Genomic DNA, 27,516 nt, shown 5'->3' on the forward strand with positions numbered 1-27,516 from the left:
CTCGATACCCACCCCCTCAAAGGGTCTTTACGGACCAGAGAACAGCTCTAGAGCCAATCCCCCTTCCGACCACCAGCCAGCCTACCGTCCCTAGAAGATTCCATGGGCCCTGCTTTCCACAGACTGATAGCACTCCACTGTCAGGGTGATTTTATTTCTAAAAAAGGTGACAAGCTCTGGTCAGCCACAGTGGCCAGTGCATACAGGAGCAGTCACAGCAAGGCCCATGGGGACACCCCCCCCTTGGCACAGAGACCTAGGTGCTGGACCCCAAGGACTGGTGAGGGTGAGGAGCCGGCAGGGGGACAGGCTCAGGCCATGCAGGGGGCTGAGGAGGAGGGGCAGTGGTGTCAAGACTCAGGTGCCCCACATCCCCCAAGGCTGGAAGGTGGGTGCCCGGGGTGTTCCGTCCCGGAGGAGAGCCCAGTGGGGAACAGGAAGTGGGGCAGTTCCGTCCTGTGAGCCGCTTGGAGCAGGGCCGAGAGGGCCGCAGCCTGCCTACTGCCGCCTGCCCGCAGGCTCCCAGCGGCGCAGCCCAGCGGCGCAGCCTCAGAAGCCCTTGTCGATGCTCAGCGTGCGGCGGGTGACGTGCTCCAGCTCCCCGGACACGTAGTCGGCCATGCTGATGCGGTAGTGGGCCAGCATTTTCAGCATCAGCCGGAGGTTCAGCCACCACTGCTCCCGGGGCATTCGATGCCTGGGGCGGGCGGGGTCAGGGGTCAGGGCACCTCCTGGGGCCAGAGCCCCCACCAGGAGCACACCCCTCCTCTGAACCCTCGACCTGCCTGGCTCCTGCATGTGAGGGGCCCATGGCAGTGGCGTCTGGGGTCCCCGTCCCTCTGGGGCCTGCAGCCAGGAGGGCTCAGCACACTCGTGGGGACTCAGACCTGACGGTGCTGCTGGCCCGCCTCACCCCTGCGCTGTGCTGGCCTGCCTCACCCCTGCCCCGTCCCACACACCCACCTGGGAGCTGTGGGCCCAATGCTCCACCTGCCCTTCCCAGGGACTCACTCAAAGTCCGTATCCTTCTTGAGCTCAGTGACAGGGCTGAAGGCCACCACCTTCTTCCTCAGGCCGATCACACAGGCCGAGTCGGGGGAGTTGGCAAACACCCGCCCTGTGGACACAGGCACGTGCTGCAGCGCCATGCCCAGGCTGCAGCCAAGGGCAAGGTCAGGCTGGCCCACTGCCCCCCTACCATTGCGGTAGACAGCCCGGAGCTTCTCGGACATCCAGAGAATGGCCTTCACCCCGAGCTTGGTCCCGTAGTTCCGGTCGAAGGGGGTTGGAGCCCCACCCTGGAAATAGTGGGTGAGGCTAAGGTCCAGCCCCCAGGAGTCCCTAAACTTGGCCCCACTGTGACCTCAGGTGAGCCCTCCCGCCAGCTTCTGATACCCCATCCCCTCTGCCTGGAGCACTCCTGGCCCCTCTTTCCACCTCAAATCTGGCATAAAAGCAGAGGCTGGGCAGTAGGCTGACTAGTCACTGGATGGGGTGGCCTCCAAGGGCCCCTGCATCCAGCAGGCAGGCCCCACCACCAGTGAGCAAGGACCCTCTGGGAGTGGGGAGCTTTTGGGGTGCACACAACCCTCATGTCAGGTTGGGAAACCCCACAGATCCAGCTTCTTGCAGGGCCACCAGGAGGCTGAGAAGGGGAGGAGACGTGGAGGAGGTGGCCACAGGGGTGCGGCCCCACCCCTCCCAGCAGGGAGGCTTCAGTGGACAGGAGCCTGGTCTCCCCCCTGTGCGATGCAGTGCTGCTCCCTCCAGCCAGGGCGTGTGAGCATGAAGCAGCAATGACCCAGAGCCAGGTGCCCCAGAAGGACACGCACAGGAAGCCCTCATCCTGCCATGTCCTCCTGGGGCCCCTGGCTTGGGAACAGATGGAGGCAGGGCCCACAGGGGACGACCTTCCAGAATCCACAATGCCACACGCCGCACCTGCTGCAGGTGGCCCAGGACGTTGGTCCTACAGTCGAAAACTCCCTTCCCCTCAGAGGAGTAGAGGTTGTACAGAAACTCTGTGGTGTAGTGTTCATGGCACTTCTCATTTCTGGAAAGAGGAGCAGGAGGCCTGGCTTAAGTGGGAGCCTCTTGGGAACGCTGACCCCACCACCGCTCTCCAAAGCCCCCTGCACCTTGTTTGGTGCCCACCACGGCTTGGGCAGACCCTCGTCCCACCAGAGCCCAGGCCCGCCCACGGCCTCACCGAAGCACCAGGCCTCTCTGGATCTCCGTCTTCATCTTCTCCGTCATGTGCTCCACGTTGGCCTGCAGGGGCAAAGGACACGGTGAGCCAGCACTGCCCCCACCGCCGCTGGAAGGCAGGCTGCCTGGGAAGGAGTATTCCAGCCTAACCAACACCAGGGCCCACAGGTGATGGGGGGCCATGCAGGAGGGCGCTGGGAGGTGGGGCTGGACTGTGAAGCCACGGAAGCCACAACATAAACACGAGGCAAGACAATGCAGATGGGTCAGGGCACAGTGGTCACGGGCCAGGTCCCCTCACAGGCAGTGAGCCCCCAGCCTGCTGGGCCGAGGCTCCTTGGCCGGGCCCAGCCGCTGTGCCGGGCTGGCTCTCATGTGTTGTAGGAAGGAACGCACTCAGCTGCGCTGGGTGGTCTGCAGTAGCAGAAGGCTGAGGGCTCGGCTCACCTTTAAGTCCTGGATGTTGAAAGGGTCCTCAAAGATGTAGGCGGCGTCAGCCCCCACGGCAATGCCGGTCACGGTAGCCAGGTAGCCGCAATAGCCCCCCATGGTCTCCACAATGAACACACGGCGCTTGGTCCCCGAGGCCGACTGCTTGATGCGGTCACAGCTCTGGGGGGTCAGGAGTGGTCAGGGTCCTCCCCAGTGGGCCACAGGGAGCCGCTATGCTGCAAGGACCTGGTCTCTCTCCAAAGGTGACAGAGGTTGGGAGGAGGCCCGGGCAGTCTCACACCCCTCGTGCCCAGGGCTCTACAGCCCTCACCACAGGCTCTCCACAGACCACGCAGAATCAGGGTCCTCAACTGGGGAGATTCTGCCCCCGGGGGGACAGCGGGGGTGTCACTGGCATATCGTGGGGCAGAGGCCAGGGACACTGCTAGAGGGTCTCCCTGACGTGGGGCCCTCACGTCTCATCTGTGAACGGGGAAAGTCAATGCTGCCACTGTATGTCATTGTAAACAAGGGATCGGCAACATAACAAGTAACATGATGCTCTTGACAATGTGACCTGTATTAATAATCTTAACTCTGAATGAGTTTGAAAAGAATTGTAACATGAAATAGAAAATTGAGAAAAAGGAAATAACATAAGTAGGTTCCTGGGTTCTGAACCATGAAGTTAAATCCCAGATAACAGACAAATAACAAAGAGTAGGAAATAGCTGTAATGTCTGCCCAAGGGTCAACAGCCTACATATGTAAAGAGCACTTGCAAATAAAAAAGAAAACTTGTCAAGAGAAAAATGGGCAAATAATAAAAAAAGATAATTTAAAAGGAAAAAACCACCTCCCCTGTCACAGAGGCAAAGAACACAGGCCCACATTTGGGGCTGATGAGGGGCAGGCACCAAAGGCTCAGAGCAGCCACGAGCGACCCACAGCTGGTGGGGATGGCCAGGGATTCGAAGAAAGCCCTGAGGATCAGGGGATCTCTGGGTTGGGAGATTGAGGGGGTCTCCTTCAGTCCCCTGTTTGTTGTAGTCGTATTGTCTCCTTTCTCTACTGACACACAGAACCTGATGGGGCCCCACACAGAGGTCTGAGCCCCCAAGGGAAGCTGAGCTTTTGTGGGGTCAGAGAAGGGTGGGAAAGGGCTCGAGGGTGGAGTGAGGAGGCCCCCAAGAGGCTCTGCTGGGGACACCCTGCTTGGGCTCCTGCGGGAATGGTCCTGCTCCTGGGACGCCCACGGAGAAGAACAGCTGTAATGACTGCCGGGTCCCCCCGAGCAATCACTCCCCAGGCCCATCTGGCAGCCTCGGTTCCCACCAGATCCACGTGTGACCACTTCCCTAGACGGAACCATGGTTCGCCGTCCACACCTCTACATTAGGACAATGAGTGGGCTCAGCCCTGACCGGAGTTATCCTCACGCTCTGTGACCCGAGCCACACCTCTGCCTGGCACCCATAAAGCTTCAAGGCACAGCCGGGTTCTGCCCACCCCGCAGACAGGCAGCCAGGTGGGCCCTACACCCTGTTGCACCCGAGGCAGCCCCCGGGCACCTACCACTGTGCTCTTTCCTCCCGTGTCCCGCCTCCTGGGGGCACACCGCAGCCACCCCACCCGCTGTGGCCAGCCCGAGTGGGCGGCAGGGGTCCTGGCGTCCTACCTCCATGGCGGCATTGACGGCGGTGTCGGAGCCCAGGCTGAAGTCGGTGCCTGGCACGTTGTTGCTGATGGTGGCCGGGACGACGCACATGACGATGCACAGCTCCTCGTAACAGCCCCTCGCCTCCACCAGCTGCAGCACCCCCTCATAGGCCTGCGGGGACCAGGGGCTCAGGACCCAGTGGGGCTGGGGTGGTGGGGAAGGGGGGCTCCACCCCAGCTCTGCAGCCCCCATGGGCCAGGGAAAGTGGGATCCAAAGAGGACAGGAAGGAGGCCACCCCCTGCTCCCCTTCCCCGCCACCAGCACCTGGGCTTCCAGCTTTAATCTGAACAGTGAAGTTCAGAAAAAGGTGAAAACCCTCCAAAGCCAAATGCTCCTATCAGTCCACTGGCCTGTGGTAACCTCCCTGCACATGTGGTTCTGGAAGGGCAGAGGGAGCCGCTCTCGGGTCCCTTCCCCAAACTTTGTCCCCGGCGGTGGCCTCACCTCAAAGCCGCCGATGACCAGCAGGGCGTGGATGTTGTACGTGCGGATGTTCTCCACGATTTTCTCCATGTAGCTCCTGGGCAGCGTCCTACAGTGGGGAACAATCAGACCAGCATGTGGCCGGTGCAGACCACCAAGCCACTGTTCACACAGCCACGCTGCTCTGACCTGTCCCTGACCCGCCTCTAACCCGGGGACAACACAAGCCCCATGGGGGTGTTGTTGCAGGTTAGAGGCAGAAGCAGAAGCTCAGCACCCAGCCATGCGGCGGGGGGGCTGGCACCCACTCAGCATCCTCGCTGGCACTGGCCAGGTGATGGGGAGCCCCTCGCCTCTGCAGCCTGTGAGATCTCTGCAGGTGTGAGGCCGCTGAGCAGCCTTCCCCTACACACGTGGCCTCAGGGGAACCCTCAGTCAGGAAGTCCCAGGCAGGACGCCCTGTAGCCCGCTGTGGCAGGCTGCCAGCCAGAAGGGGTAACCTAGCCCGGGCCGGGCTGGTCCCCGTGCAGCCCCTGCTGAGCCCACACTCTGCATCTCCCACCCCAGCCGCCCACTGCTCACCTCTTGGTCCCCAGCATGGAGCCGCCACGCCCCAGCCAGCCGGCCACATCGTGCCAGCCCACTTCTTGCACCTGCAAGAGGGAGGCACAGCTGCAGAGGGGCAGGCCATAGGTACTGGGCGATTCTCCCTCAGGTGCCGGACCTGTGCTCAGGGACAGCATGTACGCACGGGGACAGAGGCCATGCCAGTGCCGACCATCATGCCGCAGGTCTCAGGGCCCTGGGCAGGGCACAGCTAACCCCTCTCCCTCGTCCTCTGACCCGTTTTCTTCAGGGACCTGAACGGCCACTCCTTGCATTTCCACACGGAGTCCTCATTTGTTTGTGAGAAAGTCGGGGGTGGGTCATAAACCAGCCAATGCCCCACACGCCTGGCCACCGTGTACCTACCTGACCCTTGGCCAGGCCTTCGAAGCCGTCATGCACCACATACACGGTGTGGCCCTGGCAAATGCCGGAACGCACCGCCGAGCGCACTGCTGCATTCATGCCGGCTGCCGGGGCCCCCACGTTCAGGATGGCCAGGGAGAAGCTGGTCTTCAGAGAAGGAGACGAGAAAGGGTGTGAGCAGGGGGCTGCGGAGGGCCACTGACCTGACACAATCAGGACAGACAGTTTCCTGCCAGCCTGACGCCCTCGGGAGTGACAAATCTGTCTTCAGGACGCCACAAGCTTCTGGCAAAAAGTGAACGGGCTGCAGGGCAGGCCTGGCTCGTGAGACTGCAGGGCAGGCCACGGACTTCAGCAGGACTGGGTCCCCACGGGCCCAGCGCCCTCGTGGGGGCAGCAGTGAGGATTCAGGCCACAGTCCTAGCCTGCCTGGAAGCTCAGCAATCACCCCGCACTCAGGAGTCAGCAGCCAGCACCCCAAGTCCTCAGCGAGCGGCACTGATGCAGAGAGAGGGAGATCATGCTAAGCATGGGGCAGCAGGTGACACTACGAGGGCTTATCTACCCTGACGACATGTGATCTCCTCCACCTGGAACCAACGTGCAAAACTACTGACTGCCACTCCACACCCCTCTTGCATGTGTCCTTGCACCCCGGCCGGCACGCCTCATTCCAGGGGCTCCGTGGCCACATGTGGCCAGGGGCTCCCCCAGTGGCGTGGCTGCAGTGGGTCCCGGAAAGAGCAGCCCTGCTGCCCAGAGGCTGTCACGCTCCTGCCAGTTCTGGGAGGGGACGTGCGGCCCACACTACAGCCAGTTCAGGGGCGGGGAGTGGGGTTGCCTGTCCCTCACTAGCTCCTGGGATAACAGGGGGGCTGGGGATGGGACACAAAAGGTGACACTGGTAGGGTGGTGAGCACCCCAGGCTGGAGACACACTGCAGGGTTCGCCTCAAAATGGTGGCAACGTGAGTGACCACAGCCTCAGGCACTGACCAACCCCGAAGCCGCTGCCTTCTGTTGGCCACCCCATGGCCATGGCCCGGGCCCCACTGCCCAGCACTGTCTTGGGATCCTCTCCACGTCTGCCGGGGCTTCAGAAACGAGTCCTGTGCTCATCCTTATTTTGAAGATAGCCCGTTTCCCCAGTTTTTAGCCATCAGATCCCTTTTCTCCTGACTTAAATCTGTGGGCCTGACTTAATTTCCTGCCGCTGTCTCATAAGCATCCAGCCAGCATGACCTCCAGGCCCAGACATTGGCTGTTGGAGTCCCACAATGGTCAAGCAGAGGCCGAGCCCACGGCTCGGACCCCACACAGGAGGCAGGGTCTGGCCCAGCCGGACCCTGGTGGGCGGCAGGCAGAGTCTGCGGGCAGAGTCAGCAGCAGCAGTAACGACTGCACCAGCTCACCTTCTCCTTGGAGAGCTTGTGGTGCGCAAGCAGCTTGTAAATGTTCCAGTTGTTCTCAAAGCTCCTGGAAGGGAAGCAGTTGTGCATCATGCCCCAAGCCCACGGCCACGCCCATGCCCACAGCCACACCCACAGACACGCCCACAATCACACCCACGGCTACGCCCACACCCATACCACTCAGCACAGCGCAGGCCTGCCCGCTGCTCCCAGGAGGGGGCTGACAAGGTGCGGCCCACCTCCCCAGTGTCATCACCACACACCCTGGCTGGGTGCCATAACTGTGGGAGACCCCATTGAAAACACGATCCCCACATCCTCTCAGCAAAGCCAGTGCCCGCACCCCGCCTGTCCTGGCTGGCAGCTCCTGTCCGGGCCTCGGCCCGCCCACTTCCTGCCTCAAGGACCGCTGGGCCCCCTCCTCCTGCACACTGCTTGGCCGCACACGCGCAGAGGGAAGGGTTTCGGCAGAGTGCAGTGTGCCATCCCTGCAGGTGTGCATGTTCCACGTGCCGTGAACCCCCAGCCCGCGAGGCCCTCACCTGCCGCGGAGCTGGATGGCCTCTTCAAACCTCTTCTCATCCATGGCCTTCTGCACCTCCTTTGTCTTAAAGGAAACAAAAAGCACAGCCTGGGGGAGGGGGCCTGGAGCCTGCACGGCTGCCCCGAGTCGCTGGGTCTGTCCCACACCTGCCAGGCAGCGGTCACTGCCAAGGACAGCAATCAGGAGGGCTGCTGAGGCCCAGAAGACCCCATCTGACCTGGCCACCAGGTCCTCCCCAGCCTCTGGGGGCCCAACGAGGGCCTGCCTGGTCCCCAGACCCACAGTCGACACCCCGCCTGCCCAGACAGGGCTGGTGGAAGTCGTGGCAGGAGGTTCTTCCAAGAGAAGTGTCAGCGTCTCCACCCACCACCCACCCCTGGCTGCAGGGCCCCCCAACCTGTGGAGCCGGGGCCAGCGTCCCCACACTTAGCCTCTCAGCCTCTCGGCCTCTCGGCCCTCACCTCCCACTCCTCCTTCTGGCGGCTCCTGGTCCGGCCACACCCAATGTCCCCACACTGCCTGCCAGTTCACCCAGTGGCTCTAGCCAACCACTCCTCCTGCTCCCATTTTCCCACCAAATGCCCCCCTACCCAGTTGGCAAGGTGAGTCCACGGCCACCAGCTCCGGGAAGCTACATACCCTCAGCTTAACTCCCACCTCTCTTGGGCCTTGTTCCACCTGGAGCACATGCTCACACCCCCTCCCACCTGGAGGGCAATAGGCTTCAGATACCCTGAGGCCAGCTGGGGGTGGGGAGGGGCGGGTAATGCACTCAGACAGCCAGGACAGGAGGTGGCGATGTGTGTGTCGCCTGCTCCATGCGACACAGAGACGAGGTTGGCAGAGGGACCTTTGCAGGCAGCCTGCTGGGGCCCCGAGAGGCCTGGAAGGACAGGTGGTACTGGGGGGAAGGGGAGAGCCACAGAGGCCCCCGGGCACCTCCCTCGGGAGGCCATGTACTCACCACCTGCACGCACTCCATGAGGGGCAGCCGCACGGACTGGTTCCCGGAGAGGCTGACTACACAGGCTGGCGTGTCGGGCGTGGCCTCCAGCAGAGCCATCACCGCCTCCATGCCCATCTTGCTGCTCTAAGTGGAGAGCGGGGGGTTCAGGCAGGTGCAGCCCACCGCTCAACGTGCACACACATGCACGCACATACACACTTGCTTGGCCCCCCTCTGCTCTGGGGGCTGCACTGAGCCGGCCCCCACACCATGCGCTCGATGTCACTTTGCAGATGCACAGACCCTCAACTTCCAGAGCTCCCACACACACTGGCCGAAGTTTCTAGAACAAGTGGCACCAGAAACAGTGACTTACGATGACCACCATTCACAACAGTCACCCGGGCACCACTTCCCGGGTCTTGCACAACCCTGCCAGGACCGTGTGGTCCCGCACCTCAAGACAGCAGTGACATGCCTCGTCCATGGTCACTCAGCCCGATGGGGAAGGGCAAGGTTGGAGCCAGGTTTCTGGGGTTCTTTCCACTATGACAAGGCTTCTTGATTAGGGCTCGTTTATGTCACAACTTTCCTGGTGTGTGTGCAAATGATGGATGTGGGCTGCTAGGCTGGACCAGCTAAAACATTTAGGAACTGCCCTCTTTGGGGACAAATTACAAATGCAGGTCCTGGCCCTGCCAAGGGAGCAGACAGGTCTGCGGTCACCGTGCTCTGCTCAGTGACACGGTGAACGGGTCCCCTGCTCCAGCTGTGCCCGCAGATGGCACTCCCTGTGTCCTTGGGGCCTTCTGCCCATGTTGGGAGCAAGGCAGGTCTGTGTCAGGAACAGCCTAGGAAGAAACTCCCTGTCCCCTTGGGAGCACCATGCTGACAGCTCACTGGGAAGGACGGGTTCCCTGAGCTCAGGCTTCTCTCCTGTGATGAGACACACTGTGGGGAGGTGTCCTATGGGAACTGGATTCAGGGACCAGCACAAAATGCTGTCTCTTTGGCCATGGGTAACACTGTCCTTTGTCTCACCCAAGCATTTCATGTCTTCCACCAGCATCCATGACACCAGCAGGCCAGCCTGCTCTCCTGCAAGCTGGGGAGACCCCAGCCCATCCCTGCTGCCCAGGCTTGATGGGGGGCCAGTGCTTGGCCCTGATGTCCCAGGCCCCTCAGAAGGCTCCCCGAGTGCACCCAAGGCCTCACATAGGATGTAAAGGTACCTGGCCAGGTGAGCAAGGCCCCTCTGGGAAGGCAGCGTCCCCGCTGCTGTGTGGGGCTGAGGAGACCACACACTGAGGCCTCCTGGGAAGGCTCCGGGCGGTACAGCAGCTGTGACTCACCGAGGGCCTCACTCCAGCAGTGGTCTGGGTGGTCCCCAGCCCCCACCCGGGGTGACCAGCCCTCACGTGGAGGTACTTTACCACCCATGGGGCCTCCCTGGTCCCTGACCCTGCCTCCATGTGGCTACAACATGATTCCCACTTTGTAGAGGATGAGGGGGACCCAACAGTCATCACAATGACGATGGCACTGAGGCCAGAATCCAGCGGGGCCCCTCCCCAGCATATGGCTCCCCCAGGGTAAGAGCTATGGAGCCCAGGCTATGGGCCAGACTCAGACGCATGCACACTCACCCGCACACACACGCCCAGGACCAGAGCAATGCCCCACCTACCAGGATGCGGTCGAATGCTGAGGGGGTCCCTCCCCTCTGCACGTGGCCCAGCACAGTCACACGCGTGTCAAAGCCCAGCCTTTGGACCACCAGCTGCTCAATGGGAGACAGTAAGCGCCTCCCTGGGTTTGCTGCCCACCCCACTGTCCCGCCTCCCACAGGCCCCCAACCCTGGTCCTCCCCCATCCCATGTCCCGCTTCCGGAATTCTGGGGTGTCAGCACCCCAGGTCCCCAAAGAGCCAGCCCAAGGTTCATGCTCAGAGCATGTGAGTATGTGGATATGTTTCTGTGTATATGTGGGTGTTTCCGTGTGACTGTGCACGTGTATCTGTGTGAGTGTGCAGATGTGTGTCTCCATGGGAGTGTGTGCACATGTGACTCCGGGTGTGTCTCCATGGGAGTGTGTGCACGTGTACGCCGTGTGTGTCTCCATGGGAGTGTGTGGACGTGTGACTCCATGTGTGTCTCCATGGGAGTGTGTGGATGTGTGACTTCGTGTGTGTCTCCATGGGAGTGTGTGGACGTGTCTCCGTGTAAGGACAGACGTGTGTCTCCACGAGTGTGCACGGGTAGAGATGCCAGGAGGGCCTCGCCCTGCAGGGAACATGTTGTGAATGAAGACTGGAAACCAGAGGATGGGGGGCTCCGAACAGTTTTGGGGGCACACCTCGCCTCTGGGGCCAGGTCGTCTTGGGGACCCCTGGGTACATGCAGCCCACATCTGGTTATCACTGGGCATGAGGAAGCCCTCCAGGGCCTCCTGTCTGCAGGGAGGGGGGCCCAGCAAGAGCACTGAGGACTGGAGATAAAGGGGAGCCGCCCACGTGGCCAGGTCTGCTGGGGGCCCTTCCGCACTCACGTCCTTCACGTAGCGAGAGGAGATGGGCTTCCCTTTGCGGTCGATGGCGCCCTCGGCGATGATGATGATGTTTAGCCGGGACCCTCGGCTCCGCGTCTGGGTCACAGACACCCGGGCTCAGAGGCCAGCCTCAGACACCAGCCCCGACATGGCCGCCACCCTCCAGCCCTTGCTGGGGTCCACACCATGGGGCCCACAACCCATATGACTGGGGACATATGGGAAGGGCAGGCTGGGGGGTCTTTGCTGCAGGCCTGGGAAGTGGGGGGCATCAAAGGGACAAGGGGCCCTCAGGGCAGGGACCAGGCAAAGGGTTCAGGTGGCATTTGGGGTGTGACACTCCCATCCAGGCAGGAAGACACATGGTACCACAGCCTCCCCAGGACTAGGGGCTGGGAGCTGGGATGGAGGGGCAGAGGGACCCCCCACAATAGGTCCTGTGGTGGCAGAGCCAGTCCTGCCAGCCACTAATCTGGGACACTGAGATCGCCTGAGCCTCTACTTTCTCGTCCTTAGAATGGGTGACCTCACAGAGCTGGCCAACAGCCACCTGTGCCTGTGGAGCAATTCCCCCTCCCTGGGGCTGTGGGAGGCTGAAAGGTGGCACCTAAGGGACCCACACGCCATGTATCAGTGGGGTGGGAAGGAATGCTCTCTGGGGCTTTTGAAGTGCTTTTCATGCCTTCACTTCTTTAAGGACCTGACACGCACATGGTGGGATTCACTCTGACCCACAAGCCACGTGACTAACCCACAGCATCTGCCTGAAGAGCCTCACAGGGTAAAATAGTCTCTGCACAATGTGGGCAGAACTGGGAGTGGAGGGCTGCCTGGAGGAGGTGGCACTGGTGCAGGTGAGGTGACGCCCAGAGATGGGGTTGCAGGGGGAGCAGAGGAGCCTAAGCCTCCCTTGCTGCAGCCCAGGAGGTAGGCAGGGCAGAGGGCAGCACCTGCACCTTACAGGTTGGTAAACTGAGGCTGAGGGAAGACCCAGAAGGGCCTGAGGCCTCACAGGGAGCAGAAAGAACCAGGGCGTGCCCACCCCAAGTCCAGGCCACTTCCAGGAAAGCCCAATCCTGAGTTCTCGGCGAATAAGCCAAGGCCAAGTTCAACCAAGAACCCCCAATACCGAGGCCCCTGCCTCGAATCCAGACGACAGGCCTCAAGACCCCTGATCTGAGGACGCCTCTCCTGGCTCAGCACCTCCCTCCCCCCAGCCCTGATCAGAGCCCTCCTGTCCACCACTGAACCCAGGCCTGGCAGAGGGGCCAACCGGCCCTAGTGCGGGGACCTTGGGGGTTCCCAGGGTAGCGTCTTCCTGCCCTGGCCAGAACCACCTCCCCAACTCCACCTTGAGGAGCCTGGAGAGAGCCATGTTCTGGGCACCCCAGATCCAGGCCCCCCTGTCATCTCTCCAGACAAGGCCTCAGTGCCCCAGCTGCCTCCCTGTCTGCTCCTGCCTCCACGGCCCACTCTGGGCCTCTCTGCTGGGGACACTGCTTCATGTCCCATCTCCCCATGCTCACGAGGCCACCTCCCCCAGCTCAGGGTCCGAGCTCACAGCCCCTAGGAAGCCAGCCTGACAATGTCCCTGCTCCTGCCCCTTCCCCCGTGTCAGTACTGACCACAGGGAGGTAGCCAGGGCAATGGCCCCGAGGGGTGAAAGGACTCCATTCAGGAGAGAACATGGGCATCTGGCCAGCCTCACCCGCTGGGCTCTACTCGGCCCTGCCCTTGGCTTTATTGAGGAAGGTTCTAGAAGCTGGTCCTGACCCTCAGCACCTCCCGGTGCCCTAGGCAGGGCTGGAAAGCCATCATTGGGGGGGGGGGGGGAGTGTCCAGCAGTGGATGGGAGTGATGCCACCACCACAGTCACATGGGATAGGAATGCCATCACTGTTCCCCTCTGCCCTTGCTCCAGGCATGTCCACTGCGCCAGCACTGCACCCCTCCCCCATCCTCAATGGGTGCTGCTCCCAGGGGGACACCGGCAGATGCTTGTTGAGCCACAGTGAAGACAAATGGGTCAGAGCTGGCCACAAGCCCTGGGGACACTCCCGTGGGGACACCTGCCTCTGCACTGGTAGAGTGGCCTGCAGCGGGACCCTTGGCAGAAGACCCTGCCCACTCACCTCGCCCAGCCTCTCACACATGAAGTTTTCCCAGCCATCCTCAGGGGGCGACTCGGGGATGAACAGCCAGTCGGCCCCCGAGGCCAGGGCGGACACCAGGGCCAGGTACCTGGAGGGGCCATCTGCTCAGGGCCGGACCCAGGTCACTCTGAGCCCCGCCTCCTGTCCTTCTCCCTGTATCCCAGCCCCAGAGATGATGGATTCCAGCACCCCAGCCTTCATAGCCACAGCGTAAATGTGCAGTGTTAAATGAGCCGTGCCAGGTGCCCTGAAGGCACTACGCCTGTCTGCTGCTCCCAGAAGCCCCGACTAGCCAGGGCAGCCCCCTGACCCCCCTTACCCGCTGCTCCCCAGAAGCCCCGACTAGCCAGGGCAGCCCCCTGACCCCCCTTACCCGCTGCTCCCCAGAAGCCCCGACTAGCCAGGGCAGCCCCCTGACCCCCCTTACCCGCTGCTCCCCAGAAGCCCCGACTAGCCAGGGCAGCCCCCTGACCCCCCTTACCTGCTGCTCCCCAGAAGCCCCGACTAGCCAGGGCAGCCCCCTGACCCCCCTTACCCACTGCTCCCCAGAGGCCCCGACTAGCCAGGGCAGCCCTCTGACCCCCCCTTACCCGCAGTGCCGCCCCATCACCTCCAGCACGAAGGTCCTCTGGTGGCTGTGGACACGGAAAGGGCAGAAGGCGTTAGTGCCAGGCCTCTGTGAGCTGAGCTGTGCAGCTCGGCCTCATGGGCCAGCAGAAACAGTCTCCTACAATCCACAGGGACCAGGACACGCTGTTCACGCCCCATGTGTGCCCAAGTGATGCTGCGGACACAGGAGTAGCAGGACACACAGCCCTTCTCATTCCCAGGGCAGTCACGTGTCTGAGCAAAATGTGGCCTCGGGCTCCCAACCAGCCTTTGGGCTGGTTTTGGGCTCGTTTTCACTGACCTCCGCTCCTAAGGCTGACGGCCATTCACCTTGTGCAGGCCTGGCCACCACCAGCCATAAGCCCGAGGACCCCCAATGGGATGCACCATGGCCCAAGGCCCCTGCCGAGTGGTGGCCTCGCCCTTCACCAGGAGAACGGGATCCCCAGCTCGCTGGCCTAGAGGCCTGGCCGGGCCAGGGGGTCACAGGAGTCACGCACCTCTGGGCCGTGGTGGTGATGGCATCGATGACCTCCATGATGCGATGCAGGGCGGAGTCCGTGCCGATGGTCATGTCGGTGCCGCAGAAGTCGTTGTCAATGGAGCCCACCAGCCCGGCAATGTTCAGGTGCGAGTAGGTCTGAGCTGTGCTCTCCGAGATCTTACCTGGGAAGGAGCAGCCGGGCTGAGGCCCCACCAGCCACGCACCATCCCCCACCCCAGCCACCCCCAGGGAGGAGCCACCCCCTCCCAGGTCCTGCACAGGGAATCCCGAGGGCAGGGCAGGAGGCAGCTGAACCCAATGCCATCATGTAATGCAGCACCCTGACCCGGGGACCTCCAGTGCAGCTTTGGAGAGTTACCACGCCCCTCATTTCCGGGTGCCACACGAGTGGCACAGAACTGAACTCCAGGAGGTCACTTTTCAACTGGTGACCCTGGGACCGCATCTTGTGTGTTACGTAACTTTAACTATTACGCTTCTCCCAACTGACAAAGTCTGTAAACCACATCTGGGAATCAATTACAGTTGGGACTCACCACACAGCCTGGGATGAGGCAGCCTGGGACGGCGGCCCGACATGCGTGGGTGTGCCTGACACTGCGTCCCAGAGGCTGGAGGTCAGACACTGAACGCACTGCCAACCAAACCCAGCCAACTGCTTCTGCAGCCACTGAGAGCCATCCTGACCCCAGCTGGGCAGCCAGCAGCCAGGCAGCGTCTCGCCGCCTCCTGTCGCCCTGCCTATTCCCACTGCCCGGCCGCAGAAAGACAGGTGCTGGGGCCTTCTCGCCGCCCCGCCCCCACCCCGAGCCGTCCGTCCGTGACCCGCTCCAGCGCTGACCCACCTTCCTTCACCAGTTCCTCCAGCAGGCTGCCCCACTCGCTGCGGAAGATGTTGGCCCCGGTGAGGCTGCCGTCCCCACCGATGACGCACAGGTTGCTGATGCCGCGCTGGACCAGGTTGTAGGCCGCTGCCAGGCGCCCCTCCCGTGTGGTGAAGGCCTTGCAGCGGGCACTGCCAATGATGGTGCCACCCTGTGCAACGGAGATAGGAGCCTTGGCTAACAAGGCAGCAGAGGGCCCTGCGGGACACTGGGGCGACCCGGTGCTGGGCAGCAGGGCCTGGTGGACCTGCAGAACTGAAAGGGCAAAGTCCAAGTCGTCCTCCAGAGCCTGTCCCACCTCCCTGGGTCTTTGTCCTCAAATACATGATGAGAAGGACAGTATCCACTGATGGGAAGCCCAACGAGGTAATGGAATGAGCAGGCACCACACACACACGCATGCTCACATGCTCACATACATGCTCACACATGCACATACACGTTCAAACACACATGCACAACACACACAAGCTCACACACGCACAAACTCACACACGTACACAATCTCACACACGTGCACTCATACACACACACACACACACACTTGAGGGCAGGCACACGTGCCCACGGGCTAGGCACCAACACCAGAAGCTCCCTAAGCCCCAAGGGCACCTGCCTGCAGCAGCTCAGGCCAACATTCACACAGCCCCTCCCCGTTCAGCTCTAGTTGGGCCCCCCGAGGACACTGCCAACTGCACCCCACCCCCCACCATGCTGCTCCTGGGACCCACCAGGCGGGGCCCCAGGCTGAAATGGGCCAGCCCAGGGGCACCACGCTCTAGACAGAGCCCAAACTCTCCCTCATCTGCCCCCACCAGTGCCCCTCGGGCTTCCCAATGGCTGTCCCGATCCCTCTACATGTCCACATCCACTGGATTGACCAGGGCCAGGGCAGCAAACCCACTCTGTCCCCCAGGAACAAGGAGAACTCACTCCATGAGCGATGGCTGCTCTGGGCAGGAGCAGCGGGCAGGCCCCTCAGGGTGGGCCATGCCTGGGTGAGCCCTGCACCAGCTCACTGGGCACTGGGGTCCAGGCCGGCCGGCCCACTGCTCCTGCAGGCCTATTTGTGGCTAATATTGATAACTGCCCACTAGAATGAGCCAAGTGTCAACTGGCGGCCTGGGATAAACAGGTGACAAGTGCCCGCACCACCGTCCCAGCTCTGTGGGAGGGCAAGGGTCTCCCCAGACACATGGCTCAAAGTCCACCATTCCTAGGAATCCTGGCCCCTCAGTAAGTTAGAGGGAGGCCTTGGTCGCTGGGAGGCTCAGGATGGTGATGACGGGGAGGCCAGGCAGAGGGATGGAGAGGCCACGCAGGCCACGCCGTGCCTTTTCCAAAGTGTCCCTCCTCCCCTGCACCCTTAGCTGGAACTGAGGGAACTCCCACGTGGAGATGTCCGAGGGCCATTACGACACCATGACCCCACGGCAGCCAGATGACAGGGTCAGCCTGGAGGCGAGCCTCTGTGGAACGCGGTGTGCTTCTCTGTGTGTGTCTTGTGTGTGTGTCTACATCTGTGTGTGTGCCCGTATCTCTGTATATCTCCTGTGCGAGCACACACGTGTGCTCCCATGCATGCAGAGCCTGCCACAGGCCTTACCAGCTGGATGATGTTAGAGACACTGAGCCAGTTGGCTGGCTTGATGTTGTCACCTCCTTCCACGAGGCCCTCGTAGCCCTGAAACCAAGGAGCACAGGCATGAGTCGGTGCCCCCAGCAGCCAGACTCTACCTGAGAGCGGGGCACTGGGAACCTGGCCAACCCCATGTGACAGGCAGCAGGCGATGGATCTGCCCGCCGAGGCCCCTACCCCAGGACCGTGGCTGGGGAAGCCGGGGTCGGCCAGCGGTCATGGGCTGTTGGGGAGAGACGAGGATGCCCAGACGGGCCTCTGGAACCCCAGTGCAGGGCTGGCAAGGCTGCGTGTTACAGAGTGTGACTCACACGGCAGAGTGCTCATGCCACACGTGGCCCATAGGTGTTCGCGAGCCATGCCCAGGTCACCGAGCCCAGATCAGAAACAGAAGCCCAGCACACAGGAGCCCTCTGGCTTTCCCAGGCCCGAGCCTCCCAGAGGAACGCACTGTCCTGCCTCTTAAGGGCGCCAATTAGATGTAGACATGACAGCAGTGTCCACTGTCTGTGTCTGGTGTCTGCAAGGTCCCATGTCGCCATGCCCAGCCTGTCTGCGGCACCACAGGCCACTGTGTGTGCACCAGTCACGATCCGTCCACAGAGATGGACATTTGGGAGGCCTCCTGTTTAGGGCTATTAGAAATAAGGCTGCCAAGCACGCACACACCTCCTGCTAGAGGGCTCCTGACCAAGGGGTGCATGCACGACCAAGGGGTGCATGCACAGCCAGCGGTGGCACCGCCACACAGCACCCACTATGCTTGTGCTGACCTCCTTGGCCACCAGCCTCATGGCCGGGCTCCTGGACACCACGCCACAGCGCTGGCCTGGGCTAGTCCTCATCCCAGCGGCTGCACGTCAGTCCCTGTAGGTGGTTCCATATTGAATTTCCCCAATGACCACATACACCTGATAATTAAGTTCACAAACTCATCCTAGAGAAAGTGCTCCATACCTCAGTGCTGAATATCACTATGGTCACCTTCCAAGCACTCCCCTTGGGAAACTGTGCACTGACACCAGCGCCTAGTCCACCCTTCAAAGCCATTTTGGAACTCTTTTTCTGGAATGGCCATCAGAGCTGCCATTGTATTACCCTTGATGTCCTGAATGTCATCAAAATGTCTTCCTTTCAATATTTCCTTTCTCTTCGGGTAAAGAAAGAAGTCATAGGGGTCAGATCAGCTGAGTAGGGAGGGTGTTCCAATACAGGTATTTGTTTACTGGCTAAAATCTTCCTCACAGACAGTGCCGTGTGAGCTGGTGCATTGTCGTGATGCAAGAGCCATGAGCTGTTGGCGAAAAGTTCAGGTCATTTTCATCTAACTTTTTCACGCTGCCTTTTCAGCACTTCCAAATAGTAAACTTGATTAACTGTTTGTCCAGTTGGTACAAACTCATAACGAATAACCCCTCTGTTATCAAAAAAGGTCAGCAACATCGTTTTGACTCTTGATCTGGACTGACGGAACTTTTTTGGTCGTGGAGAACTGGCTGACTTTCATTGTGCACTTTGACGCTTTGTTTCCGGGTCGTATTGTACACCCATGTTTCATCACCAGTGATAACACAGCCCAAAACATCGTCTGCCTCTCCAAAAGGTTGTGGCAAACTTCCACTCTCCTTTGCTTTTGTCATCGGTGGGCGCCTTTGGGACCATTTTTGCACACACCTTTCTCATGCCAAGCTTTTCAGTTAAGATTTTGCTGTTTCTCCATCGATGTTTATTGGTCTGCTGTGCTTCTCACAGTCAGCCTACGATTTTGACGCACAATTTGATGAATTTTTGCAATGTTTTCGTCAGTTCTGCTCGTTACTGGCTGCCCTGACCTGTCTTCATCCGCGATGCGTTCTCTCCCCTCAGAAAAATGTTTCATCTATTTGTGCTCTGCAGTTTTCTTCCTGGCATTATCCCCATCAACTTGGACTAACATATCGCTGATTTCACTTCCACTCTTGTCAAGTTTAAAGAAATTTAATGTTTGTTCGTTGCTCTAATTCAAGCTCAGACGTTCTCACGACAGCACACAGAAACACGCAACAACAATAATGAACACCACTGAGCAAGACACCGCCACATGGCGACAGGAACACAGCTGTGGGACACTGATATACAGACCGAGGTTATGAAACCTTCCCGAGCTGTGTGTACAGCGCTGCCGATGGAAGCACACGGTGGCAAGTTCGCGAACCTAATTGTCAGACCACACACTGCTTCCCTATGACACAAGCCACTGGCCGTCTGGACCACTTCTGTTAAGGAGTGCCTGGGCAGGTGTCCAGATCATTTCCTCTGTACCGTGGCCTCCGCTTTCTTACTAGTAGGAGTTCTTCACACCGTCTGCATAGACGGCAGGTGCGTTTTATACACGATGGAAAGATGCTGCCAAGCGGCGTGCTGAGGTGAGCAGGGCTGCCTCCTCCGGGCAGCCCTCCATGCTCCTGCCTGCGGCTGGAGCCCAGCTTGGCTCTGGGAATCTACTCACCCTCCGCCTCCTCCCTTTGGGCCACCCTCACCCATGCTGTTCTGTCACGCAGGCCTGTAAGGTCCTGGGCAGTGAGGCCCTGGAGGGGTGGGCAAATGCTCCTGCCCCTGAGGGTAGAGGGAGGACTACACATGGGGAGTACAGTGAGGGCCCAGGGAGGGATGGTTCTCCAACTCAGGGCATGGTAGGTTCCCTCCCCAGCCCCCAGCCCACCCAGGCCTGGCCAGGTTGGAGGGGCAGGGGCCCACTCTGCAGGAACCGGAGCAAGGAGAAGGTTCTCAGGGCCACAGGAGGACTGAGGCCCCAGTCTGGGGACCACCAAGCAAACCACCTTCAACAGCTGGGGCCATGTCCCTCCCTCCCTACCCCCACACCCCCCACCTTTGGTCAGGAATTTGGCCACGAGGATATAAGCCAGCTCTGCCACCACCACCCCTGCACAGAAAAACAGGAAAATGGCCTGCAAACCCACAGCAGGCACTGTCCTTAGCAAGCAGCTACCAGATCAGGTGGATCTCAGTCTGCAAAAACCCAGGACCAGGCACAGAGCCCGAGCACGGGTGGTGCCAGCCTGGCCCCTGCCCACTGTGCACCCAGCAGTCCCAAGAGACCCCAACCCGGTCAGTCAGCTCAGCTTGAATCAAAGTCTCACAGACACAACCCTCCTTTCCTAGCCTTGGAACCTTCTAGAATGTCTGCACACCACCCATTTTGTGTCACCTCTGCCCTCCCCCCCCCCCGCCCCAGGCCAGGCCCCCAGGCAGCCCCAGAATTGGCTGCTGGCCGAGTGCACTGCTGGCAGCTCTCCTGTATCAACTCTGATAGCTCCAGTCTGGGCTCCTGGATGAATAAAAGCCACCCCCATTCACTGAGCCCCTCTCAGGGTCGGCTGTGAAAAGTGCTTTAAATCACAACACTGCATTAGCTCTTGTGTCCTAACACCATCCCACCCCATCCCCAGAGAAGCAACGGGTATCCCCACTTAACAGAAAAAGCAGCTGAGGGTCAGAAGGGTGAAGGGACACACCTGCCACAGGTGGACTTCAGCCAGGACTTGGACCCACCCCGCCCGTCTGGAGGCCACCGTCCACGAACCTAGGCCTCTCCTGGGACAGTCTCACCCTGTGCTCCACAGGTTCTAGGCCATTATCAGGGCGTGGGCCCCACCTGCCCAGCAGTTGAGATTGAGGAGACCTGCTTCCCAAAGACAACCTGGGGCTGGTCTGAGGGTCAGAGCCCTGCAGGGGAGGGGCCTGCAAACTGCTGCCAGGGGTTGGCTGTGCCCTGCCCAACCTGGGGCCAGGGGAAGGGACAGGGACAGCCCACAGGGCCAGGAGGGAGGCACTGGGTTAGCTACTTTCTGAGTAAAAAGTGAAAACAATGTAACACAGCAACACCAGAAAACCAGAAATTCATTGTGTGTGTGTGTGTGTGTGTGTGTGTCAGCCCCAATTGTGACACAGGGATTTGGGGGGTGGGTGAGGCAAAGGGGCACGCATGGTTTGAGTGTCAGGGTGCAGGAGGGTTGGGGATCAGAGGGGGACCTGGCCGGAGGACGATGGGTGGGGGCTGAGGTCCCAGGCCTCAGAGGAGGAGGGTAGCAGCTTCACACCATCCTGTCTCCCCAGGGACACAGTGCACCCCACAGGACCCAGGCGGGGTCCTCAACCCACCCCAGAGAGGGCCCCAGTCACCACCTGGTCGATCACTGTCCCACCGCCACGTCATCGTCCCCTCCCTCTGGGCCTGAGCCCAGGTTGAACAACTGACTGCTGTGGGACAGGGCAGGTGTCCCCTCTGCAGCCACCAGCGCCCCACCCCCAGCACAGAGCCCACCAGCGTGGCGCCTGGACCCTGCCCAGCCTTACCTCGTAGATGAGGAAGACCTTGGCTCCCACATAGATGCCCATGCGTGTCACAGCCCTGACGGCAGCATTCATACCTGCAAGGCAGTCAGGGTGACACTGTCAGTGCAGATGCACAGATGTCGGGGTCCAGGACCCCACCCTCTTCAGGGGGTGCCAAGCCAAGAGCAGAGCTCCAGCCCCAAATCACAGGGTGAAGACGAGTCATTTCAGCTTCTGAGCATTTGGAAATAAACTGCCCCAGAGATCAACCAGGAAAACTCCCACCAGAGTGTGGAGACCCGCTGGGCAAACATTACATGGGTTCCCTCCTCATTCCCTGCCGTGCTCCCCCCACAGCCCTGCTGTGCTCCCAAGCCACACCCTGGGGGCAGCTCAGGGAGCGTCCTGAGCACCGTGCCCCTAGCCCTGAGATCATACACCCTGAGGGTGGGCTCCATGAGTCAACCAGAGGGCAGTGTTCCCAGGGCCTGGGGGTTGGGGGGTCCACAGTCTCAGGCAGTGTAGCTGAGCACTCCAGCCACCCACAGCACACGCACAGGGGAGCCGCGAGGCTGGGGCCGCCACCCCTCTTCCCTGTTCCCCTAGTCTGGTCCCCTGTGCCTAGCAACTACCCTGCAGCACAGGCTTCCTGGAAAGATTGACATGTGGGAAAGGCTGCGAGCCCAGGAGATCTTCAGCCTCCTTCCTTCACAGCTGGTTCCAAGCCCACAGAGGGCAAGGTGTCTGCCCGAGCTCCCTCCACGAGATGCAACCAGAACGAAGCCCTCATAGCAGCCCCAAGAGAGGCACGGAGCACCAGAGGCGGACCTGCGTGCTGGTCCCCCTGCCACACTCTGAGAGTGTGATGGGGCCTCGCCTCTAGGTGACCAGATGGCCAGGGCTGCAGCTGCCATGGGCCTAGAGAATGCCCAGTCAGGTATGCTGGTCGGTGGCCCCGCACGGGCATGCCGGGCAGGCCCAGCCCCCACACTAATGCAAACCATCTTTCTCAAGAGTCCACACCACAAAAGACATCTGTGCCTTGGTACAAAAGGGGCAGGCAGGACTCCCCATGTCCTTAGAGAGGAAGAATGACCGCCTCAGTCACCCATTTAGGGTCTCATCCTACGATGCGAGGTCCAGGGCCAAGTCACATCCTGTGCTTGGCTCCCCTGAGGACCCCTCCTCCACCCCCCGCTTTCCTCCCAGCAGCTGAGCCTGAAGCATGCGAGTGTGCACATGTCCTGTGACCTGTCCCTAAGCTTTCGAAAGCCTTTTCCCTGGAGGCTGGTGCCAATGGCAGTGTGGCCACACCCCCCAGGAACCCCTGCCTTCCTGGTCCCTGAGCTTGTCGAGGTGGGCAGTACCCATCTGCCTGGGCGTCCTGCAGGAGCACCGTGGCTTCCGGGGTCCCTTGCCGCTTGTGTGGTCCACATGGTGACCCCAGCGTGGGGATTCTCGACCTTTACCCTGGTTACACGTCTCCGGCCTGGAAGGCAGGGCCCAGGGGCAAAGAGCAGGTCTCATGGGACAACGGAGAACTGCCCCGCACCTCAGGAAGAGCCAGTGGGCAGGCTCAGGGCACCAGCCGCCACGACAGCACATGGGCATTTGCAATATGCCCATTCTACGCCTGGGTGAGACGCCTGGGTCCCAGAGGCACAGCATGAAGGCACCCCGACTCCTCCTTGGGCACAGCGAGCCCCCCATCCCCACCCACAGCCGAGGCTCCAGCTGGCCACTGTCCAGGGGCTCCCGGCACAGGGGCACCCAGACGGCAGGGCAGGCAGAGCAGAGGCCCGCGGGACCTGAGATGGCCACACCTGCGGCTCCCACGCTGGACTTTAGCCAGAGAACCCCATTTCTAAAGAAATCATGAATGTCTCACATCCCCCAAATGCATGGAACTGGGGCTGCGGAGGTGGAAGTTGGCAGCAGGAGCCCAGGGGGCACCAACCCTCCCCAGACAGCTGGGCCGCCCCAGGACCGGGGTCTGAAGCTCACAAACCTGCTGCTTGAGGCCCCCTGCCCTCCCTGGCCTCGTGGGGTGGAGGGATGGAACAGCACATGTCCCTGCCCTCCCCCGATTCACACCCCATCAGGCCCTGTCCTGGCAGAGGTGTCGGGCGTCTCACTGGCCTTGGCCAGCCAGGGCAGTTCACCCTCCCACAGCCCGCCTCACTAGTGAGGCCACTCTGGGCCCACTGCAGTCTCAAGGTGCAAACCCCAGCTGGGGCAGGCAGGAGGGAGGCCAGCAGCCAGGGACAGGGTGAGGAGGGGGAGAGGGGAGAGGGCAGTGGCCACACATCCAGCCGGATGTCTCTCCGTCTCTCCGGTCACCCCATCTTGGCCAGCTGCTGCAGGGCTCAAGGGACCCCAGGGGTAGGGTACCATTTTCAGCTTCAAAGGACACATGACCACATTCAGTGAAAACTTGAATTTTAGCCCAGGAACCGGATGCCCTGGAGACAGCCATTGGAGGGTGTGGGTTCCTCTGTACACCTCACTGTAAGCTGCCTTCTTAAAAAGGCCTTTTTATAGCCCTTTAATCTGCTTTTCTTCCTCAAAATAAACCCTAGGCTGGATCAGAAGAGTAGGCAGGAGAGCAGCTGCGTCTACCAGCTGAGGGAGCTCGTGACCCCTCACCCTTCCAACTGCAGGGAGGTACAACCCATGACCTGTTGGAGGAAATCCACGGTGCCACCAAACTCATGTCTGAGGTTAACGCATTTGTGACTTTTCGTCACAATCAGCTCCCGGGAAAACAAATGTGCAAGAGAGTGGGGACCATGAGATGACACCAGGCTCAGCAGGACATTTCATTACCAGATGACATGTAGACATGAAACCTGGCTGGGACACAATGAGATGGGGTGGGGAGCGCGGGAGCTAAACCCTCACCTGCAAATACAGGATATCCACATCCTACCGATGAACCGGGAAAAAGCAGGACCTGTGTGTTACTTAGGCGCTGGGAGGTGTCGCCCTCCGGAGAGACTGAGGGTGCAATGGTGGGCGGGCCAGTCTCTCGTTACTTTGCACAAAGTACTGTGACCCCTAAACAACTGCCCTCCCTCACCTCACTGACACTTCCTGTGGCCACCAGGAAAGGACAGACCCCGAGCTGGCAAAGGATGCCACTTCCAGGCTGGCTGGAAGGAAACTGCCAGGTGGCCTTTTGACTCCTCCACTGTTTACAGAAGGAGAAACCAAGGCCCTAGAGAAGTGCTTGGGTTGTCACAGAGGTGGTCAATGCCAGCCCTACCAGGACGTGGGTCTGGCCCTCCACTCCATCCGCTGGCTGGTTGGCATACATCCCAACAAATGCAGACCGCAGTGGCTGGGAGGGAAGTGCCCACTCACCCTGGCTGCCATCAGCCGTGGGCACACACGGGGGGCACACACGGGAGGGCCCATGTGGTGCCGTCAGGTCTCTACGAGATCAGCCTTTATTTAGAAGGATGTGGGGGGGCGGGCGGCGGGGGGCCTGAAGGCAACCTGAGCACCCGCGTCTGGAGCTGGATCGCAGGAGCAGTGATGGTTAGAGAAGAGCTGGCTGGGGGCACGCCCACTGACTGATTCCAGAACTCACAACACAGAAAGGCTCCATTCTCCCACCATACCAGCTGGCCCTGCGTCTTCCTCCTCACATCTACCCAGCCCTAAACTGGGAAAGTCTGTACAGCCCCAACCAGAAACCATGGCGAACAGTTGTCTGCAGGTTGGCAGGAGTGAACAGGGGGGGAGCCAAGGTTGCCAGGGATCTGGGAAGTAGGGACCCTTGCAGCAAATGGCATGAAGTGAAGTGGTCCACAGTCAGCCAGCAGCTGCACTGACGACTGACGGCCACACTCCAGCCACATCGAGGGAGTGCTGCCTGTCTTGTGTGAGGCACCGAGGCCACAGCTGACAGGCTTTGCCCTGGGCTGGCCCACCTGCGCAGGCTGGCAGCACCTTCCCGGGCCCCTCAGCCACCCCCACCAATCCCCATCCTCTGTTCAACCTGTGCCAAGAAAGGACAGGTGCATGCCACCCCCAGGGCTTTTCCCCCTGACCTGAATGCGTGCCATTTGTCCTTCCGTTCTCCTAGTGCTGCTGTCTCCACTGTACAGACCAGAGCCTGCGGTGAAGACCGGCCGCGCAGCAGCCATGGCAGTGGGGGCCTCACCGGCCTCTCTGCACGTCTGGCAAGGTGGTCCAGCCCTCCCAGGGTGACCTTTCCCGGGGTCTAATCTCACAGGACAGTACTTCCCTCAGGCCACCCTCCAAACCCACTCACCCCAGGCCTGACTCACTGGCCATGCTCTCGGGAGGGGAGGCAGCAAGTGCACTGGCCATGAGGGGCTGCGGATATGCAGCAGGGCACACTGCTTGCCAGCCAGGCCAGGCCCTGCAGGCTCAGCCCCAATCTGCCCTGGTAGGGAAGGGCCCCTCAGGGGAAGGCCCATCACAGGTGAGGACACAGAGTCTGACTCTTTCTGCCTGCCCAGACTTGTGAAAGCTCTTTCCGTTTCTGAGGGGAGATGCGGAGGTGTGTGTTGGTACTTTCTGATCTGGAGGCAGGCAGACGAAGCCCAGCTGTGCAGGCTCCATCCCTTCCAGTCCTGTTTCCTGGTCTACTGAGGTCTGTCCTGGGGTTCTGGAGCCCTCTGGCCATCCCAGGTGAGAGGCACGGGAGAGCCGAGTTCAGGACAAGACCAGGCTGCCAGGAGGGAGGCTGCTGGGACAGACATCCTCACTCCCCCACCCCTCAGGGAGGGCACTTGCCCAGCTCTGCCAGGCCTCGGCTACAGGGTCCTGGGCAGGCCACCAGGAAGCCCCCCACCTCGGGCTTCCCCTGTACAACGGGGCTGAGAACAGGTCTGAGCCAAAGGAAACACCTCCCCAGGGCACCCTCTTCCCCACCAGGCCTCAAAGGAGACAGAGGGCTGTTCTGGGTCGGTCTGCCACCCCACTCCTGCCAGCCAGGATGGAGGGGGTAGGATGGGAGGGGTGCGGGCATCAGTGCCACCCTGGAGGCCATGATTGGGGGAAGCACAGGGTTCCCAGGTGCCTTTTAGAACCAGGAAGAGCCTGGCTCTCAGGTTCCGGAGGGACCTGCGTAGCTCAGCACGGCCTCCATGAAACAAGACTCCTGACACGTGCCAGGCAAGGAGCGGCGCGGGGAGGGCCCGGGTCAGCAGGAGGGGCCACAGCGGCCAGTCCAGCGCCTGCCCCGCGCTACGTCCTCCAGCCACTGCCGGGGCGCAGACACACCCCCTGCAGGCGTGCGAGGGCGGGGCGCGGAGGCCGTGGCGTGCAGCACGTACGCGAGCGACCGGTGCGTCGGGGAGGGTCCCGGGTGGACAGGGTGGGTCTGGGACAGGCGGCGCCGTGTGCCAGGGGGAGCCGACGGCTGCGCGCTCCCAGGGCCCGGCCGAGGGTGGCGGGCGCGCGCAGAGGGTCCCGGGGACAGGTGGACGCCCCCCCGCCCCCCCCACCGGCAGACCCCGCACACTGCCCACCTTGCGCGTCGCCGCCGCTGGTCAACACGCCGATGGCCTTGCCGGCCCCGGACATCCGCAGCTTCTCCAGGTCCACGGTGGCCATTGCGGCGCGGAGTCGAGCCTCTCGCTCTCTGCCAGCGCCGCGGCGCGCGCTGTTGTCGATCCCGCCCTCGCCCCGCCCCGCCCCGCGCCGGCCCCGCCCCCCTTTGAGGTCACCGCTGCCCACGCGGGTAGGGCGGCTGCAGGTGGGATGCTGTGGTAGAGGGGTCCAGCGCCCCCGCTCCGAAAGTGCCCAAAGCTGTCCCCAAGGTCCCTGGGTCCCCGGGCTCATGTGGGCCGTCTGAACCCTCCATAACAGGCTGCCCAGCAAGCAGCGCACTACTGGGAATCTGCGACCTTGGCTGACCATGGGCAGCCGTTTTAAGTTTCTAAACCTGTTGGACCTAACAGAAACGTCCGTTCGCTGAGAGTGCATTTCATCGTCGTCCAGGTGTTCTTAAATCCACCCGAGGAGCTTTCCAAGGCCTTGGAAAGGGCCTGACCCTCGAAGGCATAGCCAAACGCGAGGCAGGACCCACGGACAGTCCTTTGCTGAAGGGACGCGCAGAATTTGTAATCCTAGGCCTGGAACAATTTTAACTTTGTTTTTCAAGTTCATTGCGGAAGCCGCAAGTCACCCTCACGCCCATTGGGCAGTGCTG

At 61.2% G+C, this 27,516-nt stretch overlaps 1 protein-coding gene across 3 annotated transcripts; it reads right to left on the minus strand.

The window, feature by feature from the left end:
• Positions 1-133: 133 nt before the first annotated feature.
• On the minus strand, positions 134-26,990 carry PFKL (phosphofructokinase, liver type). Of its 3 annotated transcripts, XM_019745745.2 has the most exons (22): positions 26,834-26,990; positions 21,351-21,424; positions 16,962-17,039; positions 15,317-15,506; positions 14,467-14,632; positions 13,948-13,992; positions 13,337-13,445; positions 11,205-11,300; positions 10,345-10,437; positions 8,676-8,801; positions 7,710-7,774; positions 7,168-7,231; positions 5,757-5,903; positions 5,367-5,437; positions 4,806-4,893; positions 4,319-4,471; positions 2,656-2,820; positions 2,210-2,271; positions 1,942-2,053; positions 1,199-1,298; positions 1,012-1,117; positions 134-697 (listed from the first exon to the last, which is right to left on the minus strand). In XM_019745745.2, exons 1-22 carry the CDS (start codon positions 26,916-26,918, stop codon positions 550-552), a joined length of 2,343 nt encoding a protein of 780 aa, XP_019601304.1. In that variant the 5' UTR covers positions 26,919-26,990; the 3' UTR covers positions 134-549. The 3 variants fall into 3 exon arrangements, with proteins under 3 accessions (XP_019601304.1, XP_074180528.1, XP_074180521.1); XM_074324427.1 differs by lacking the exon at positions 10,345-10,437; XM_074324420.1 differs by having other exon boundaries at positions 1,012-1,298.
• Between the last annotated feature and the right edge of the window lie 526 nt (positions 26,991-27,516).

Source organism: Rhinolophus sinicus, linkage group LG01, assembly GCF_036562045.2.
Source record: "Rhinolophus sinicus isolate RSC01 linkage group LG01, ASM3656204v1, whole genome shotgun sequence".
NCBI lineage: Eukaryota > Metazoa > Chordata > Mammalia > Chiroptera > Rhinolophidae > Rhinolophus > Rhinolophus sinicus.

What these genes read in the sequence shown, in the direction of transcription:
- PFKL (XM_074324420.1), bottom strand. Translation starts at nt 26,918, where the DNA reads ATGGCCACCGTGGACCTGGAGAAGCTGCGGATGTCCGGGGCCGGCAAG. An exon ending in CCTCTCGCTACGTGAAGGAC is followed by an intron (nt 10,438 to 11,204) that starts GTGAGTGCGGAA and finishes CCCATTGAGCAG; the next exon opens with CTGGTGGTCCAAAGGCTGGG. An exon ending in AAGAAGGATACGGACTTTGA is followed by an intron (nt 698 to 1,011) that starts GTGAGTCCCTGG and finishes CGCCCGCCCCAG; the next exon opens with GCATCGAATGCCCCGGGAGC.